We start from the raw sequence: 17,891 nt of genomic DNA on the forward strand, positions 1-17,891 counted from the left end.
ATCCAAAACATACAAAAACAGATTTTTCTTTCTCATTTTCTTTCCCTCTCCCACCCAACCAAACATGATGTTAAGGAATTTCCCAATCTCATACAAAACAGTAGCACTATAGGAAGGAATATATGTATAAATCTGGTCAAAACGAGTGAAAACCAATTGACCTTTTTTTTTATTATTAATATAATCCGCATCGTTTGAAACGTGTCTTGAGGGAATAGGATAGAGAGAGTAGAGAATAAAGTGAGTCAAGAGCTTTGAAAGTTCTGTCACTCTCTCGGGAAAATTGAGAGAGAGAGAGATGGATCCAGAGCAAACGTTCGTACGGGTGCAAGAGCGGATGTCACAGATGGTGAGACCCAAAGTGAGAGCTGTTTTGGAGTACTTGTACCTCTTCATCGCCATCACTTTGTTCTGTATCCTCGTTGTTATGCACGCCAATTACGTTCAACAGGTACAAAAATCTTATCAATTTTCGATCTTTAGGGTTTTTGTTTGCTGTTGTTGTTCAATTTTCAATTTCTATTTGCCAATTTGTGTGTTTTTTTTTTTTTTTAAAACTCAGTTTCTAGTTGACTGCCGAATGGATCAGTGTTAGGGTTAGAAAGAAATGAAAATCTAGACCATTGTGGTTTTGTGATATTCAAGTAGTTCTAACAGTTTGAGAATTGAAAGCAGAATTGGTGAAAGGAAAATCTGTGCTTTAAACATTGACTCCCCTATTCAAGTATCTATGTTTATCAAATTGAGAAATGTATGTCTTGCCATAGTGCTTTAACCAAAATCTGTGCTGCTTTTGCATTTGAAGCCTGGCTGTTCTAGTGAGCTCTCTGGAGTTGATATGAAAGAAGCACAACTGATGCAAATTAAGGTAATGTATTGTCTTTCATTTCTGATAGGTTAGATTTATTTGTGTGTTTCTGCAATGTATTGTTTCTGACTAGTTACTAATGCTCTGTATGTTTCGATGGAAAACCCTATGTGAAGATAGATTTTTGCGTTTTCCTGTGTTTGGTAGTATCAGAAAAGATGGGTCAGAGGAAAATTATCTATTATCAACGGAAAACCTAATAAAACTATTTTTTAGAGGTTGTTTTCCACTATAATTTTCTGGAAAACTACTCTATCTTGTGTCAAGCTAAATAAGGAAAGCCAAGAGATAGTTTTCCAAATCATTTTAAGGTCGTTACCAAACATAGGAAAATGTGATAGTTTTCCAAAAAAATACTTTTTGGAAAATGATTCATTTTTCAAAAAAACGTTAACATCGAAATAAATGGAGCGTAAACGGGCTTGGTATCATCATGTTTAGCTCTCTTTGGACTTTGGGAATTTTCATCCTTTCAGATCATATACTTTCTCAATCTGCAACTAGTTGATCTTGGCTAACAACAGGGTATTGAAACTATGTCCTTTTTCATTGTAGTTTTATTAATTTCCCCATTTCTTCATGGGAAATAGGGAAAATATTGTGGTGTAATTTGTTGGCGTTGATTCATACGTAGCTATGACCTGGTTTTCAGGAATTTCTGTCTATATTGCATTCAAGTTAGTTTCTTCCTAGGACATTATCAATTGTTGTTTTGGAGGTTTTTGTAGATATCATTAATACTTAGTAGTTACAACGTGAGTTTAATGCTTATTAATAAGATATTGTGTGTCTTTGGTAGATTTCTTTGCTAACTCTCATATTTTACTTTGAAAATTGTATGTATCACTTTTTTTGAGATCTATGGTGATCTATTTTGTGTGATTTACTGTGCATTTGACAGATGATTTTGGTTTTGTTTCTTAAGTTGGCCAAACAGTCATGTTTTGTAACCAATTTTTTTTACTTTGGTTTAGATAACTAGTGTAGGGTTGTGGTCGCACAATGAGTCTGAATCTAATGCGATTGATGTTCCTGATTTGAAACCTGTGACGAATAAATTGGAAATTGCAAATGTGGAAGGAGATGGATTAACATTTTTGGCTGCAAAGTTTTGGTTAAATTGGGTTGGTTCTGGTACTAGAAGGAGCACACTAGCCTGGAAGTTCTGGAAGACTGACACCGAGCTTCTTGAGCATCAAGCAGAACCTTCAGTGAGTTGTCCAAGCTCTAAGCCAAAAGTAGATGACACAGTCATCAAAATTGATAAAGAGGAGCGGCGTAGTTTCCCTTTATCTGCCAGAGAGACATTTAAAGCAGCAGTATTTCATTTTGGCAAAAAGTGGTACAAGCGTCTGTTATTTATTTGGCGACATGCAGTGCAGCTCATTAGAAGTTTCTGGAAGTTGTGGGTGAGTAGATGAAGAAAATGTCCTTATCTGTAGCTAGATTATTATGTATTCAATACAATATCCCCTTTTTTTTATTACTGAATCATGGAAGTTTCTGCTCGCTTTACTAGGAGCTATTTTAAATCACATTTTATCTTAACTGGAACTTTAATCGCTCATGTCCTTTTCTTTGTCCTTTTGTTGTTTTTGAGATTTTAGGTTTCCTTTTAAATATGAGCATGTGCTCTGTTGTAGTTATCTGCTTCGGGGTCTGGGTACTTTCTAGATGTTGTGGATTGTAGAACGTAATGATCCTATAATTTATATATTGTCTCAATTCTTTTGATTTGTCTTTTTCTGGGTGAATATATGTGACATTGTTTTAAAATGGTCTTAGTGTCCATTTGGTACAGCTTAATTTTTAGCTTTTCTGAAAATGGGCTGTTTGATTACTTATAAAAAAAAGGGTTGTTTGAAAAAGTTACACTTAAAAAGGTGAGGTTTAAAATGATGTACTTTGAAAATGTCTGGTTTTAAATTGCCCTCCCAAACAGGCACTTAGTTTCAACTTTATTGATATATTGATGATACACTTGGAGAAGACATAAACTATCAACTTATCAAAAAAAGATATACTAGGAGAAGACATGAGGCTAGATACTGGTCAATGTGGATGCATATACCCTGAGGCTAAATCTCCATATATGTTTTGTATTGGAAAATCTCTTATATCTATCATGAACTTCTGCTTAGTTCACATCATGTCATCTCATTAATTTATTAAAATTTGGATTTCTTTAAAAAAAAAATTCTAGTCATACTAAATGTGTGATGGAAGCCCTCTATTGGTCTTCATGCTCATAACAAACAGGTTTAAATATTTCTTGTTATTATCAGCCAGCAGGACTGACTGGTGGCTTCAATATTTGATGCAGATGTTGTTCAGTTACAAAAAAAAAACCCTCTCTCTCCCTCTCATATTTTTCCAAACATGCACCGTGAAAGTTGTTTGGCTTCTAAATGCATTATAAGGAGAAACTTATACTGTTCCATATTTGATTTATTGTATAAAGGCCAAGTCTCTATTTGCTGAATTTGAAATTTCAAGTGCAGAATCTTGCAGGTATAAATTTAAATATTGATATTCCCAAGTGGTTGCGTATATTTCATTTGGATAGGCTCAACTCATATGCAGGTAAATGGAAATTTTTTTAGTTCTCATTTACTATCATCATGATGCAGAATTATAGTGATTATGCAAAAATTGAAAACTCTTAGGTAGAACTGTAGTCTTTTAAAATTTATTGTCCTCTCTTGGATGAATGTGAGTCCCTAGTTGCCATGCTGACTGTAATTCTAGAATGCTGGTTTACTATATGGGTGCTCAATCTAACTTCAGCTTTTTGGTTAGTTGGCAAATGTTTTATACTTACAAAATACAACAGGGACAAAATCCATTGAAAAAGTTTATTTTGGGAGTTCATTTTTATTATTTCTGCTTAGCAGCATTCTTTAGGGCTGCCAAGAGCAGCTTTGGGTGAATTGTAAAAGGGTTGGGTCAATAATTACATTTTACCCCAATTATGATCTCGCTACATTATTCACTGAATATCTGTACTGAAGCATACCTAATTATTTGGGTGGGACCCATCACCCAACCGACAGTTAGACCATTAGAGAGATATAGAGGGAAGATATTCAAGTTTGTTTGTTCCCTTTCTATTGGGGGAGGGGGAGGGGGAGGGGGGAATTGGGTAAGTGTTAATAATAATTTTTGTTGATAAGTAGAAAGTGTTAATAATAATTGCTAAGACAATTTTCTTGGTAAGGACTGTAGAGGTATTGAACCACCTTGTTTTCCTATTGTGATAGAAGTTTAATGATAAAAAATTCACTTTGTTGATTTCCTAAGTTGTGCTATATATTTCTTGTTTTTTGCTAATACTTTTTGCATCTGTTTCAGTGCATTCACTTGAGAAGAGAATCACAGCATTTGAGCCAATATATATATACACTAGGGAAAAGGTAATCTTTTCACCAAATTTGATTCCTTCACAATTCATGAAATTTGTCTGCATACCCTGCTGTGGTTCTCTAACATCTAACATTTCAATATTCTAATAAGCACTTGTCCTGCAGGGATATTTTTTGCTACCTGAAGAAGCAAGGTCTCGCCATAATATTCGTACCGTTAACATTAGCATATCAGCTCGACATTCCTGTTTCGGTAACAGGTTATTTCTTCTGAACATAACTCAGTGGTTTGAATTGAGCTTGGAAGTGGCAATTTTTCTGTCTAGAGCCTATTTTTGCTTCAATTATTGGTTTTTAAGTCTTGATTCATAATTCTGATATCAGTCTGTTTCAAAATTTTAATTTCCGTGGACCTTCATATATGCTTTCCATGCCATGTGCTTCCTCCAATACTGGAACTGGGGCTGCCTTTCTGTAGTATGAAACCTAGAATACAGATAGAGAATCATCTGTGATTTAAACCTTAAAGCTTTTCTCTTTGTTGACAAGCTAGAGCCACTGAGAACAACTGTGTCAATACCTGTTTGCTGTGTCAATACCTGTTTGAGATCAATACCATTAGTGTGCTTGTTTGAGATCAATTGAGAGCTTTACACAGCCATTATCCTTACAATTTGGTAAACTTAATTATGTTTTAAACATTGTTGTCTAACATTTGTTGAACTTTATAATTTGAGGTGTATGCATACATGTAGAGAGTCGAATGTAAATGGATATTTTCTTATTACCAGGTGGCAGCAACTCCTCATTAACAGAATCGTTGGATATGATACTATTTTGATGAATAGTTTATTGACTTCTACTGATCAAGGTGACATCCCTTTACAAGTTTTTTTTAAAAAATCTTGTTTTCTGTACATACTGCAAGAGTTTTGTCATTCCCACACTATGGGTCATTGTATTATACCCTCATGTTATCTAATACTTCATTATTATTTTTCTGTCATTTTTGAATTGGCATGTTTCTAACAGTTGCCAACTTGTCATATGATCTTCTAGTAGAGATTTTTTTATTATTTAATTTTGGAAGTCAATTGTATTTTTATTCAGTTGGATTTTCTTTTTTGGGCATTATTACTTAATTAGGTTATTAGAATTTTATTTAATTTCGTTTTAAATTAAATAATATTCTTTAATTTCATACTTATCAAAAAAATAAATTTTATTTAATTTCATAGAGTCAAGTGGTTTTTTTTTTGTTGGGAAATTCAATAGTTAGGTTTTCTAAGCCAATTAGAACTTGGGGTAAGTTGTAGCATTCTATTGAGTACAATATAGTACATTAGTACTCAAAATTTTACAGTCTGCTTGATTAATATAATTTCTCTTGAAAATTTTCCAGTTGTTTATTTTTATTTTCTTGTTATTTATTTTATTATATTTTGGGTTAGCAATGAAAATTTTATAGATATCAGAAAAATAGAGTCACCCAAGAATATAGGCAGTATACAACTGGGGGCTATACATAAATAATGCAAATTACATAAATCTATCAAATCAAAAACTTCAATTATGTTATTGCATTAGTTTTAGTTTTGTTGAAACTTTTCCCAGTTTTCTAAAAATTTTATTTTGTAATTTAACTGTGACAAGGGCACAAACTACATGAATTTGCTGGTATTGTCTCGTCACTGTTGCCCTTGGTTCACGTACTGTTTGCTGTCAAGACTTTACCAGATCGATGGATCAAGATGGGTGATGTGGATGCTTTTCTTTGTACTTTGGGCTCTAATTTACCTCCAACTGAGAATCGAGACCGTATGCGATGGAAGTTGACGAAAAATGGAGATTTTGATATCCGCTCGTTTTATAATAAGTTAAGAGGACCCTTGCCCATTATATTTCCTTGGAAAAGTGTTTGGAAGGCTAAGGCCCCTCGGCGTATTTCTTTCTTTGTGTGGACTGCAGTATGGGATAAAATCCTTACAGGTGACAATTTGAGGGGTAGAGGGATAGTCTTTGTTGTTTAGATCTTTTGGGATTTCTTGGGTCTTGCCAAGATCAATTGCGGATACTCTCTTTGGTAAGTGGGATTGGCTTGGGAACCATTCATCTAGTATTTGGAATTTAGCTCCGCTATGCTTAACGTGGTGTTTGTGGAGGGAGAGAAATTGAAGGACGTTTGAGGACATGGAAAGTTCCGATGATCAATTATTGGCTTCTTTTAGTGGCTCTCTTTTTTATTGGTCTAGGGCTTGGGGACTCACCTCTAGTGATTCTCTCCCTATGTTCCTTAGCTCCCTTCTTTGTAATTAGTATCTTTTCTTTCTGTATTTTATCATCTTTTTCAGTACTTGTTACCTTTGCCTTATATTTTTCTACATGAGGTAGTTTTTTTGAATATACGTCTTTTTTATTTATCAAAAAAAAAAAAAGATTAGGATGTATAATTTGCACAATTGATTATAATTCCATAAGAATATAATGATGTGGTCGAACACAAGGTGTGTTTGTTCTCAATGCTATTAAAGATGATTCATGAGATTTGGGCTTTCTTATTTTGTTTGGGACGCGGCCATAGGCAAAACTTTGACAACAAACAATCTTAGTAAGAGAGGTTTTGTTATAGTGGACTGGTGTTGTTTATGTAAGTCAGATGGTGAATCTGTTAGCTATCAATTGCTGCATTTTCCTATTGTTTCGGAGATGTGGGCTTTCTTATTTTGCATAGTCGGGCTTGCTTGGTTATGCCAAGTTCAGCTGAAGCTAGGTTGGAGTCTTGGGGAGTTTGTGGTTATGTAAAAGTTTGGAGGGTAGCTCTGGCTTGTCGTATGTGGTGTGTTTGGGTGGAACATAATCGCCATCCGTTTGAGGGAAAGGAGGTATCATTACGAAATCTCAAGTTTCTCTTTTTGAAGACTCTTCAATTGGTCATCACAATGTAGTACTCTATCCATGTTTTCTTCGATGGAATTCCTAGATTCCTTATGCCCTGCCGTTGATTGGCTTTGATTTTTTATGCTATGTATCTTTTTTTACTTGTTGTCTTTTTCTCATTGTATAACTTTTTAATGAATGAACTTGCCACAAAAAAAGAATAAAGACAATTCTTGAGTTGAAGCAAGTTTCACTTGCAAAAGTTCTTATTCTTCCACACTTCAAAATTTGAGGATGAGTTTTTCCTAATTAGGGGAGAAGTGCGAAGAGATTTTATTTTAATTTAGTTTTATTCAATTTTGGAATTCAGTTGTATTTTATTGGTCAATTGAATTTTATTATAGATATTAGTTAATTAGATTTTTATTATTTTATTCTATGTCCTTTAAGTCAATGGTATTTTTGTAATTTAATTATTAAGTTTCCTTAGTAAGTTAGAATTAAGGGTTAAGTCAGTAATTTACATAAGCATAATATAGTACTAAAAAGTTTACAGTTTGCTTGATTAATAAAACTACTCTTGGAATTTTTCCAATGGTCTGGTGTTGACTCTAGCTAAACCTAACTGCTGACTTCTAGGTTTCCTATCTCACTTGGTACCAATTCCAAGAAACCCTAAGTGTGGAGTTCTAGGTTATTTATATTTTTCTGTTCTTCTATTTTGTTGCTGCATACGTTTTGGTTTTGTATTGCATTACTTTCTTTATATGTCCTTATTGCACTAATTCAAAACTTCAAAATATAATGCTTATGATGACGACGACTTTCTCTTGATATTTAAATTATTGAGCTCATGTAAGGTTTGTGGCAGTTTTATACATTTTGATTGACCTATCTTAGCTGCATTAATTCCTTTTATTTTTTGTAAGTAATATGAAAATTGTTTTAGAAAGAGGAGAACCTAATTATATCATAGATTCAAAGGAATTGCCTAAAGAATCACAATTTAACGCTTTAGTTCCTTCTAAATGTCTTTGATGATCTGTGGTTGGAGTGAAGCATGCTTGAATTGAATTGTGTGTAGTGAGGAGTGTGTATAAAATCTTGGCTAAGGTCTTGGCAAATCGCTTGAGAGTGGTTTTAGATCAGTTGATTTCTAAGAATCAGAATAGCTTTGTGGGTGGGAGACAAATCCTTGACTCGGTTCTTATTGCGAATGAGTGTCTGGATAGCCGAGGGAAGAGTAGGGTTCCTGGAGTCATTTGTAAGCTCGATATGGAGAAAGTGATCATGTAAATTGGGAGGCTTTGCTGGCTTTGCTGAATAGGATGGGCTTTGGAGTGAAATGGAGGTTCTTAGTAGACTCTTGAAGAAGATAGAGGAGTGTAATCTTATTTGAGGTTTTCAAGTGGGAGCTGTGAATGCTGTTGGTGTGCGTATTTCCCATTTGTTATTTGCTGATGACACTATCTTATTCTGTGATACCTCTCGGGATCAGTTGATGTCCATAAGGTTGGTGTTGTCTTGTTTTCAGGCTTTTACGGGGTTGAAGGTTAATGTCGAGAAAAGTGAGATCGTTCCCGTTGGGGAGGTGAATAATATAGATGCTTTGGCCAATATTCTTCAATGTAGAGTGGGTAGGTTGCCTATGAAATATTTGGGGATGCCGTTGGGATCTTCTTTTAAGGCAGCTGCAATTTGGAATCCTATTTTGGAGAATATAGAGAAGAAGCTATTCGGGTGGAAGCGTCTCTATTTATCTAAAGGTGGTAGACTCATGCTTCTAAAAAGTACTCTCTCAAGTCTACCTACGTACTTTTTATCCCTTTTTACTATTCCTAAAGCTGTGGCGACTAGATTGGAAAGTATTCAGAAGAATTTTCTTTGAGGGTCTTCTAAGGGGAGTTTTAAGTATCCGTTGGTGGCCTGGGATAAGGTGTGTTCTCTTGTTGAGAGGGGCGGTTTGGGGGTTAGAAGTGTGGTGGCATTTAATCAAGCTCTTTTAGGGAAATGGCTGTGGAAATTTGGTCATGAAGTCACCCATCTCTGGTGGAGAGTCATCTCCAAAAAATATGGTGAGGAGCAAGGAGGGTGGTGCACTAAAGTCTGCAGGAGAGCTCATGGGTGTGGTCTTTGGAGAAGCATTAATGAAGGATGAGATCGCTTTTCTAAGCATCAATCCTTTGTAGTAGGTGAAGGAACTCGGATCTGCTTTTGGCATGATAGGTGGATTGGTGAGATCACTCTAAAAGACCGCTATCCTGAGCTCTGTGTGTGTTCAGCGGGCAAGGATGCTTGCATCTCGGAGGTTTTGTGGGCTCCAAAAGGGGGTTCTGTTATAGTGTGGAATTTAAGGTTTTATAGAGCGTTTGAAGATTGGGAGTTGGCTGCATCTTACTCTCTTCTTCAGCTTATCCAACCTCATATTCCTCGAGGTGATAGGAGAGATACTCTTAGCTAGCGGCTAAAAAGGGATGGTAAATTTGACACCCGGTCTTACTACCATGCGATTCGGGATACCTCAAATTCTTTGTTTCCTTGGAAGGGTGTTTGGAAACCAAAAATTCCTAAGCGCATGGCATTCTTTTTGTAGACTGCTGCACATGGCCGGATTCTCACTTTGGATAATCTAATGCTCAAGGGTCGCCCTTTAGCTAATTGGTGTTGTATGTGTTGTCGTGATGGGGAGTCGGTAGACCACCTTCTTATTCATTGTCCTGTCACTCATTCCCTATGGGCGTTCATGCTTCAGGCTTTTGGCATTCAATGGGTTATGCTAGGATCGTTGGCGGGTTTGTTATCTAGTTGGCATCAGTGGTTAGGGAAGCATAATTCGAAAATTTAGAATTTGGTTCCAGGGTGCTTAATGTGGATTGTGTGGTTGGAACGAAATCGTCGATCCTTTGAAGATAAAGAGAAGATAGTGGAGGAGTTAAAGATTTTATGCCAACGCAGTCTATTGGAGTGGTCTTGTTGTTGGGGTTTTACTGAGTGTTCCTCTCTCTCTAAGTTTATGTCTTCCCTTAGCTTAGTTTCTTGACTCTCCCATTGTTGTTGTGTGTTCCATTTTCTCTTGTTGTTCATCATCATGAATATTTTGTACTTCACTTTATTTTTAATATAAGCTTTCTGATTACCTATCAAAAAAAAAAGTGGTGTAAGTGGATTCGTAATTGCATATCCACAATTCAGTTCTCTGTTTTGATTAATGGGTCTCTAGCTGATTTCTTTGGTAGTTCAAGGGGTTTAAGACAAGGAAATCCGCTATCTCCTATGTTGTTTTTGATCATGATGGAGGTGTTTAGTAGGATGTTGAGAAGAGTGGAGGGAGCTGGCTTGATCCGTGGTTTTAATCTTGAGGGTAGGAGGGATGGAGGGGAACGTGTTTCACATCTATTATTTGCAGACGATACTATCCTTTTTTGTGATGCAGATGTAGAGCAAATTCTTCATATTTGATTGTTGTTACTTAGTTTTCAGGTGGTAACAGGTTTGAAGGTCAATGTGCATACGAGTGAAATGGTTCCAATAGGGGAGGTTGTTGATGTGCATGCTCTGGCTAATATTTTGGGTTGAAGAGTTAGAACTTTGCCTATGTCGTATCTTGGCATGCCGTTGGGGGCTTCTCATAATTCCCCTTTAATTTGGAATCCAATTTTGGAAAAAATTGTGCAGAAATTAGCTGGGTGGAAGAAGTTGTACTTGTCTAAGGGAGGTCGATTGATGTTACTCAAGAGTACGCTATCTAGTCTTCCGACTTACTTTCTATCGTTATTCACAATTCCTACTCATGTGGCTAATAAAATTGAAAAGTTACAAAGGGATTTCCTATGGGGTAATAGCAAGATTCAGTTGGTAGGATGAGATAAAGTTTGTGCGCTTATAGCCAAATGTGGCTTGGGGATAAGGAAACTCACTAGCTTTAATAAGGCATTACTGGGGAAATGGTTGTGGCAGTTTGGGAAGGAAGAGGCTCGATTATGGAGGAGGGTGGTAGCTTCAAAATATGGGGAAGAATGGGGGGGATGGACCTCAAAGCTGGGTAGGGGAGTTCATAGGTGTGGTTTGTGGAGAAGTATTCGCATGGGATGAGAGGATTTCAGCAAAAATTGTCAATTTGTTGTTGGGTTGGGGAATAGAGTGAGGTTTTGGCAGGATGGGTGGTATGAGAATCAACCTTTTCAATTGATATTTCCAAGGCTGTATGGTATTGCCATTGATAAGGAGGTTTCTGTTGAAGCTTCTTTGCCTAGGCAGGGAGCGGAGGAGAGAAGATTTTGGAATGTTCGTTTAGTAGATTTTTTAATGATTGGGAGATGGATAAAGGGCTGTAGTTTCTTCGTATACTGGGTGCCATTACCCCTCCTATGGATGTTAAGGGGGCTTTTGACACCCGGTCGTATTATAACAAATTAAGGGCTTCTCCCTCAACTGTCTTTCCTTGGAAAACTATTTGGAGAGTAAAGGCCCCCCCTAGGCGAGTTTCTTTTTTTGTTTGGTGTGTAGCTTGGAATAAGATCCTAACGGGAGATAATTTGAGATTGAGGAGATTGGATTTTGTGGATTGGTGCATTATGTGCCGTCATTATGAAGAGACAGTAGACCACTTACTTCTTCATTGTAAGATGACTTATCGGTTATGGAGTTTTGTTTTTATAACTTTTGGCTTGTCTTGGGTTATTCCTAGATCGATCCCAGGCTTGCTTTTTGCATGGTGGAATTGGCTGGGGAAGCATTCGTCTTAGATCTGGAACTTAGTCCCGTTGTGCATCCTATGGTGTATTTGGAAGGAACGGAATCGGAGGACTTTTGAGGATTTGGATAGCTCCAGTGATCAGTTGCTTGCTTCTTTTAGTGGAACTCTTTTTGATTGGTCTCGGGCGTGGGGACTCACGTCTAGTGATTCCCTCCCTTCTTTTCTTTGCTCCATTTTTCTCTTGTAATTTCTTTGTTGTTTGGTTTTCTCTTTTGTTTCTGTCTGTTTTCTTCTTCTTGTATTATCTGGGTTTGCTCTATGTTTTTCATGCATAGAGTAGCCTTTCGTATGTATATCATTCTTACTTATAAAAAAAAAAAAATGCTGACTCTTTAATCAAACCTTTGATGGTTGGTTGGATTTGATCCATCTGTTTTGAATTATTATTTCACATTGCCAATAATATAAGCATGAATAGAGTCAATAATTGGGTTAGTGAACTGTTCTATTTTATCTAAGCATGTTTTGGTACTTCATTTCAGGTTATCTGTACAATTATCAAACAAAGGAGTTTTATAATCTTAGTTATGCACAATTACCCCCGGAAGGTCCTGCAAGATTTGGAGGTTTGTTGAGCTATGCCTTCTATATGCATTGATGGAATGTTTTTATACTTATACACTAAGGTTGCAATATCTGATTGCAAATGTCATTATGCATTTCAGTTTGGGTAATTAATAATGAGTAAAGGCACTAATGATGGTTTCCTTTTTTGTATGGACTGTGTCTTTGGGAAAATTCTAACAGTAGATAATCTGATAAAATGATTGATGATAATTGTGGACTAGTGATACTTATCAAAAAGAAAAACAGAAGAAGATAATTGTGGAGTAGTGCTGTATGTGACTGTGTAAATGTAGTGGTGAGAATGCAGGATCATTTGCCACCACATTGCACAATAGCAGCTGAGTAGTTGTGGACTTCTGTTTTTGTGTTGGTTGGAGTTAAATGGGTGATGATGTCTATTGGGTTCAGAAGTTGCTTCAACATTGGAGGAGACATAAGTCTTTTAGACAGAGTATGGAATGTAGTATTAGTGTCTCATGTGGACGTGTGGAGAATATGGAAGGAAAGGATTAGGAGGAATTCTGAGGGGGATGGAACTCAGTTGAGAGAATGCATCTTTAGATGAGTGTGGACCTTCTAGTCTTGTAGTTTCTTTGTGCTTTCTTGAAAGGCAGGGTACTGACACCTGAAGCACTGAGTCAGATATCACTGAAGGATGAGTTGCTTCAAAATTTGTAAACATTTGGAGTTGCTTATTCTGGCATATTGTTAGGTAAACAAGCTAATATTTCGTAATTGTTTTTATTATTGTTATTGTTATTCTTATCTGATGCTGGAATGGAAGGGTACTGTTTGATTGTGGACAGTTTGAAGAACGTGGAAAAATTCCACTTGATTTTGGAAGTTGAGGAACAAATTGCCAACAAGCTCTAGCTGAACTAACACCTTGTTCCCTTGCAAGTGCTTGGTGGAGGCTGAGGTTGTGTGTTGGGTGTGACGGTGTGTGTGTAACTTACCTATGAAAAAACTTGAGGGACGAAATTGACTTGATCTTGAGAGTTGAGAAACGAAATTGACACAATTAATAGTTGAGGGAATTAATAAGGACAAAATTGACACAGTTAAATATAGAGGTTCAAAATTGTAATTGTGACGTGTAGAAGGACCAAAACTGTGATTTGGCTGAAATAAAACCAATTGCTGTCAATCATGATCATTTAGGTCTAATGAAATCAATCAACAGCAATACGTTCAATTTTGTGTCTGCACCAGCACGTATATAATGACTCACTCACTCTTTTTTCTTTTTTTGACCCTCAGACAGGTCCCTCCACTTGGGAGGGAAGTTCCATTTGGCATTTAGGGACTTTTTCTTGTGAGTGTTGAGGCTCCTAAAACCCAAACCCAATAGAAAACTCCTACTATATAATCTAGATCAAACTGAATTATGAAAATTATCCCAACTATAGAAGTATGTGCAAGATGTTTATGCAATTCCAAATGATTTGTTGCACTTGCACCTGAAAACAGCTATGATTCTCAAACAAGTGACCCAAATTGGAAGCAATGTGAGAGCCTTTAAAGCTGTAGGGCTCTTGCTTCAATTGGACATGGCAAGTGGACCCTGCAAAATAAACATTGAAATTGACAAAATTGCACAGTAGCACACAAATCAACAACGGATCAATCTTCCATGGCTGCATTACCATCAAAACCAAAGGAGTGTTTGTTTTTATACTGCAAACAAAAAGCAAAGATCTTGAAATTTTTGTCATAAACATTTAAATTGACAAAAGTGCACTGTAGCACACATAACCACAACAATTCAATCTTCTATGGCTGCTTTACTAGCATAACGAAAAGCATTTGTTCTTTCACTGTAAACAAAAAGTGAAGAACCTGAAATTTTTTTCCTGAGGGACATTTAACTGCATGCAGATTGTGCTCTCTTTTTATGTTTTTCCCCTTTTTCTGGTTGTAAATTGTGCTGAACTTGTGCCATTCATCTGGTTTCCATGCAGACTACCTTGTGACCAAGTGTGGTGTACTTATGATGTCGCTATTTGTGTTCTTTACTACCACAATGTCGGTTTCATTTACATTGAGAGAGACACAGACCCGCATGCTGAAGTTTACAGGTCTGTTTAACCCACCCCTTCCCCCCTCCCCCCCAAAATTCTGTCATTCAGCCCGTTGAACCATCTCATTTGAATATATATACTTTTTGTTTGAAATTGGACCTATTTTGTCATCTCATGTGTTGCAAGAGGGTTTCAAAAATATCCTCTTGCTGTTGGATTTCTTGATGGGTGAATCTGATGGATACAAGGATTGAGGTGGCACATTATGAGGGTGCCACAATAAATCAAGCTTCTTCTCGCACTTCCTTAAAATTCCCCTTTTGTCAATTTATTGCAGTGCAGCTTCAACACCATGCTCGACATCGGCTTCCAACATTTCAATTGATCTTTGTGCATGTAATCGAATCACTTGTCTTTGTACCGGTAAGCATTCGTTTTTATTTTATTTGTATGCATATCTACAAAACCATTCCCAAATTGTCATAAATTATTTCTAGTCTTCTTCCGCACGTCTAGTTTGATTTTTACAGGTCGTGTTGACTAATAGAGTTCTATATTGGTTTTTGCAGATTATGATTGGTATTTTGTTTTTTCTGTTTGAGTTTTATGATGATCAGCTGTTGGCTTTCATGGTTTTGATTCTTGTCTGGTTGAGTGAACTGTTTACCCTAATCAGGTATCTCTCTCTCTCCCTCTCTCTCATAAATATATAGCCACTTATATGCTATGCATGGTATCCTTGTACATGTGTTTGGTTGAGAATGCATATATGTGGGCAAGGTAGCCTATCTAATTGCTGTGTTGGGCCCCACACACTTAAAAATATATAATAATAATAATAATAATAATAATTGTTAAATTACCGATTGTCCCTAAAACTTAAACTCTTGGAATATGGTAAATTTAATCATTTAACTAATACTTCTAACACTCTCCCTCACGTGTGAGCTGAAGCTATCTTTTAATAGGTGAAACCCAACACGGGAATTTAAATGGGAGGTAGAGTGAAGAAGACAAGGATCAAACTCAGGATCTCATGCTCTGATACCATGTTAAATTATCGATTGTTCCAAAAGTTTAAGCTCTTGAGATATGGTAAATTTAATCATTTAACCAATACTTCTAACAATAATAATAATAATAATAATAATAATAATAATAACTCAATCTGAGCAACAGCCTGTTGGGATTTTTTTCAAGATTAATTTTTTTTACTTTATTTGATGTAGAAGTTTATGGTTTGTAATGAGACAGGTTGGTTCAGTTTCAGCTAGACTAAATGAATATGTTCACTTAAAGCAAAGTAACACTTGGTCAAGACTAAATTTGGGGCAGTGAAGTGGGTTGGACTGTGATGGAAGTATGGAACATCATGGTAACAGTATTTTAACTCATAAAAAACCATTACTGATCCAATAGAAAATGCCCAGATAAATTTGCGTTGGTGCAATGATTGACTCTTTTCTTTAATGACCATAACATGGGCTATTGTGGCCCAGAGGGGCAACAGATGAACCCTTTTTGAAAATCCTCTCCGACTAATCGCCCCTTGCACCTAGCATCTAATATATTTTCCACATGTGTGTCTACACGTGTGTCTGCTCACAGGTGTATTCATGTAACATGCTGTTCTAATATGGTTGTGCTTGCTAATGTCTTGCAGCGTCCGGACACCAATATCAATGAAGTTCTTTCCTCGCTTCTTTTTGCTCTACTTTCTGGTTTTTCACATTTATTTCTTTTCCTATGCTTATGGTATGGCCCTATCACTTTTTGGACTGATTTCTGTTTCTGGTGGAAAGTCTAATTTTTCTCATAAAATATTGGTTGGATAATTTCTCCAGGTTTTTCATACTTGGCTCTCTCTACAACAGCAGCATTTATGCAGCACCTAGTTCTCTACTTCTGGAACCGTTTTGAGGTAAGCATTATGGTATATGCGTCCAAGTATGGGTTTTATCTTTTTTGGTGATACATAATTTTGCAATTTCATGAAGATGATATAATTATTCAACTTCTCCCTTTGTGTGGACTGTTTTCACTGCAAATATTTATAGGCTACAGAATCTGTAGTTAAACGAGCCAGGCTTGTTTCTCATTTTTCTTTCTGGTCAATAGGCTTGTCCTTTTGCATCTTCACTTAAAGCCATCATATATGATTCTTCTACTGCAGTTGCCAGAGGATAGATATTTAGCTGCTAACAAACAAGATTACTTTTGGCACATATAGAAATTGGTATAAAATTTTCACAACTTTAAAGTATTATAATGGTTGTAAATACATCTCAGGTCCCTGCTTTACAAAGGTTTATGCAGCACCGTCGATCACAGCTTCAGCAACCTCCAGATTTCCACATTGCGTCCTCAACCATTGTGTCGACTTTACACATCACAAGATTGAATACGAGGAATCCTGGTCCAGTTAACACGGACCTGACAACTGGGACTGGTTTGAGACCTGGGTCCAACCCAACAATGCCAGCAAATGGAGGAATGGATGTTTCCCGGCTTCAGGAACAATCAGAAAGTGAAAACAGAGCAGAGAACCCTCTTCAGCAGGCAGATAATGGTCCCAACCCTGGGGCAATGAATGCATTCAGTTCGCTTTTGTTATGGATCTTAGGAGGGGCCTCTTCTGAAGGCCTCAACTCATTCCTTTCTATGTTCAGAGATGTGAGAGAGCAAGGACAAGTTTATGCTGAAAACCCCGCCAATCAGAATGTGCAATAATGTTGGTACATTAACTTTGAAGCGGATTTCAGTGTTGCTTTGTTAGTTTTAGATTGTAAAATATGTTCATGTTGAGTAATATAGCACAGCGTTAACTGGATGTACTTGTCTGTATAGAAATTATATATGGCGGATATGTTACAGACATACAGTCAACCCCCTTACTTTTGTCCTTAGGAGATGGGGGAAAAAAAATAAAGAGAGAAAACTATCATGTGAGATTGTGAATATTCATTACTCATTACCTTATTTCCAGTTATCAGAAATACCTTTGTTTTGCTTTTCTCAGTGGGGCATATGGTTAGTATATCAAATTGAATGTTAAACAAAGATATCTACCCTTTTTTTTTTAAAGATGGGTAGATAGTGGGCAGGGGAGGTAGGTTTAAACCGCAAACAAGTCCGTATTTTGAAGAGGAAAGCTCCCAGGCATTACTACTGGAGGATGTTATTAACCAATCGCTGGCAAGAAGTTTTGAATCAATGATCTCATGGGTATGATGAGATTTTAGGAACACTTAGCTAACCTATTGGAGTTTTTAACATGGTATAGTTGATACAATATATTAGATTTTCTAATTAAACTACATATATAATATATATATATATATATATATATATATATATATATATAAAGGTATTTTAAATTTTGTTAGATTTTTTTTCAAGGAAACATAATGCATTTATATTTAATTATTATATGAGACAGG

The 17,891-nt window shown here is 36.3% G+C and overlaps 1 protein-coding gene across 1 annotated transcript; it reads left to right on the plus strand.

The window, feature by feature from the left end:
• Positions 1-186: 186 nt before the first annotated feature.
• On the plus strand, positions 187-17,415 carry LOC142617951 (membralin-like protein At1g60995). Its single transcript, XM_075790927.1, has 14 exons — positions 187-451; positions 806-868; positions 1,843-2,277; positions 3,370-3,451; positions 4,220-4,281; positions 4,396-4,490; positions 5,022-5,101; positions 12,346-12,429; positions 14,392-14,508; positions 14,789-14,874; positions 15,021-15,127; positions 16,115-16,206; positions 16,296-16,372; positions 16,741-17,415. The coding sequence occupies exons 1-14, from the start codon at positions 299-301 to the stop codon at positions 17,179-17,181; spliced, it is 1,974 nt and encodes a 657-aa protein (XP_075647042.1). The 5' UTR covers positions 187-298; the 3' UTR covers positions 17,182-17,415.
• Positions 17,416-17,891: the final 476 nt, after the last annotated feature.

Source organism: Castanea sativa, chromosome 1 (assembly GCF_040712315.1).
Source record: "Castanea sativa cultivar Marrone di Chiusa Pesio chromosome 1, ASM4071231v1".
Taxonomy (NCBI): Eukaryota; Viridiplantae; Streptophyta; class Magnoliopsida; order Fagales; family Fagaceae; genus Castanea; species Castanea sativa.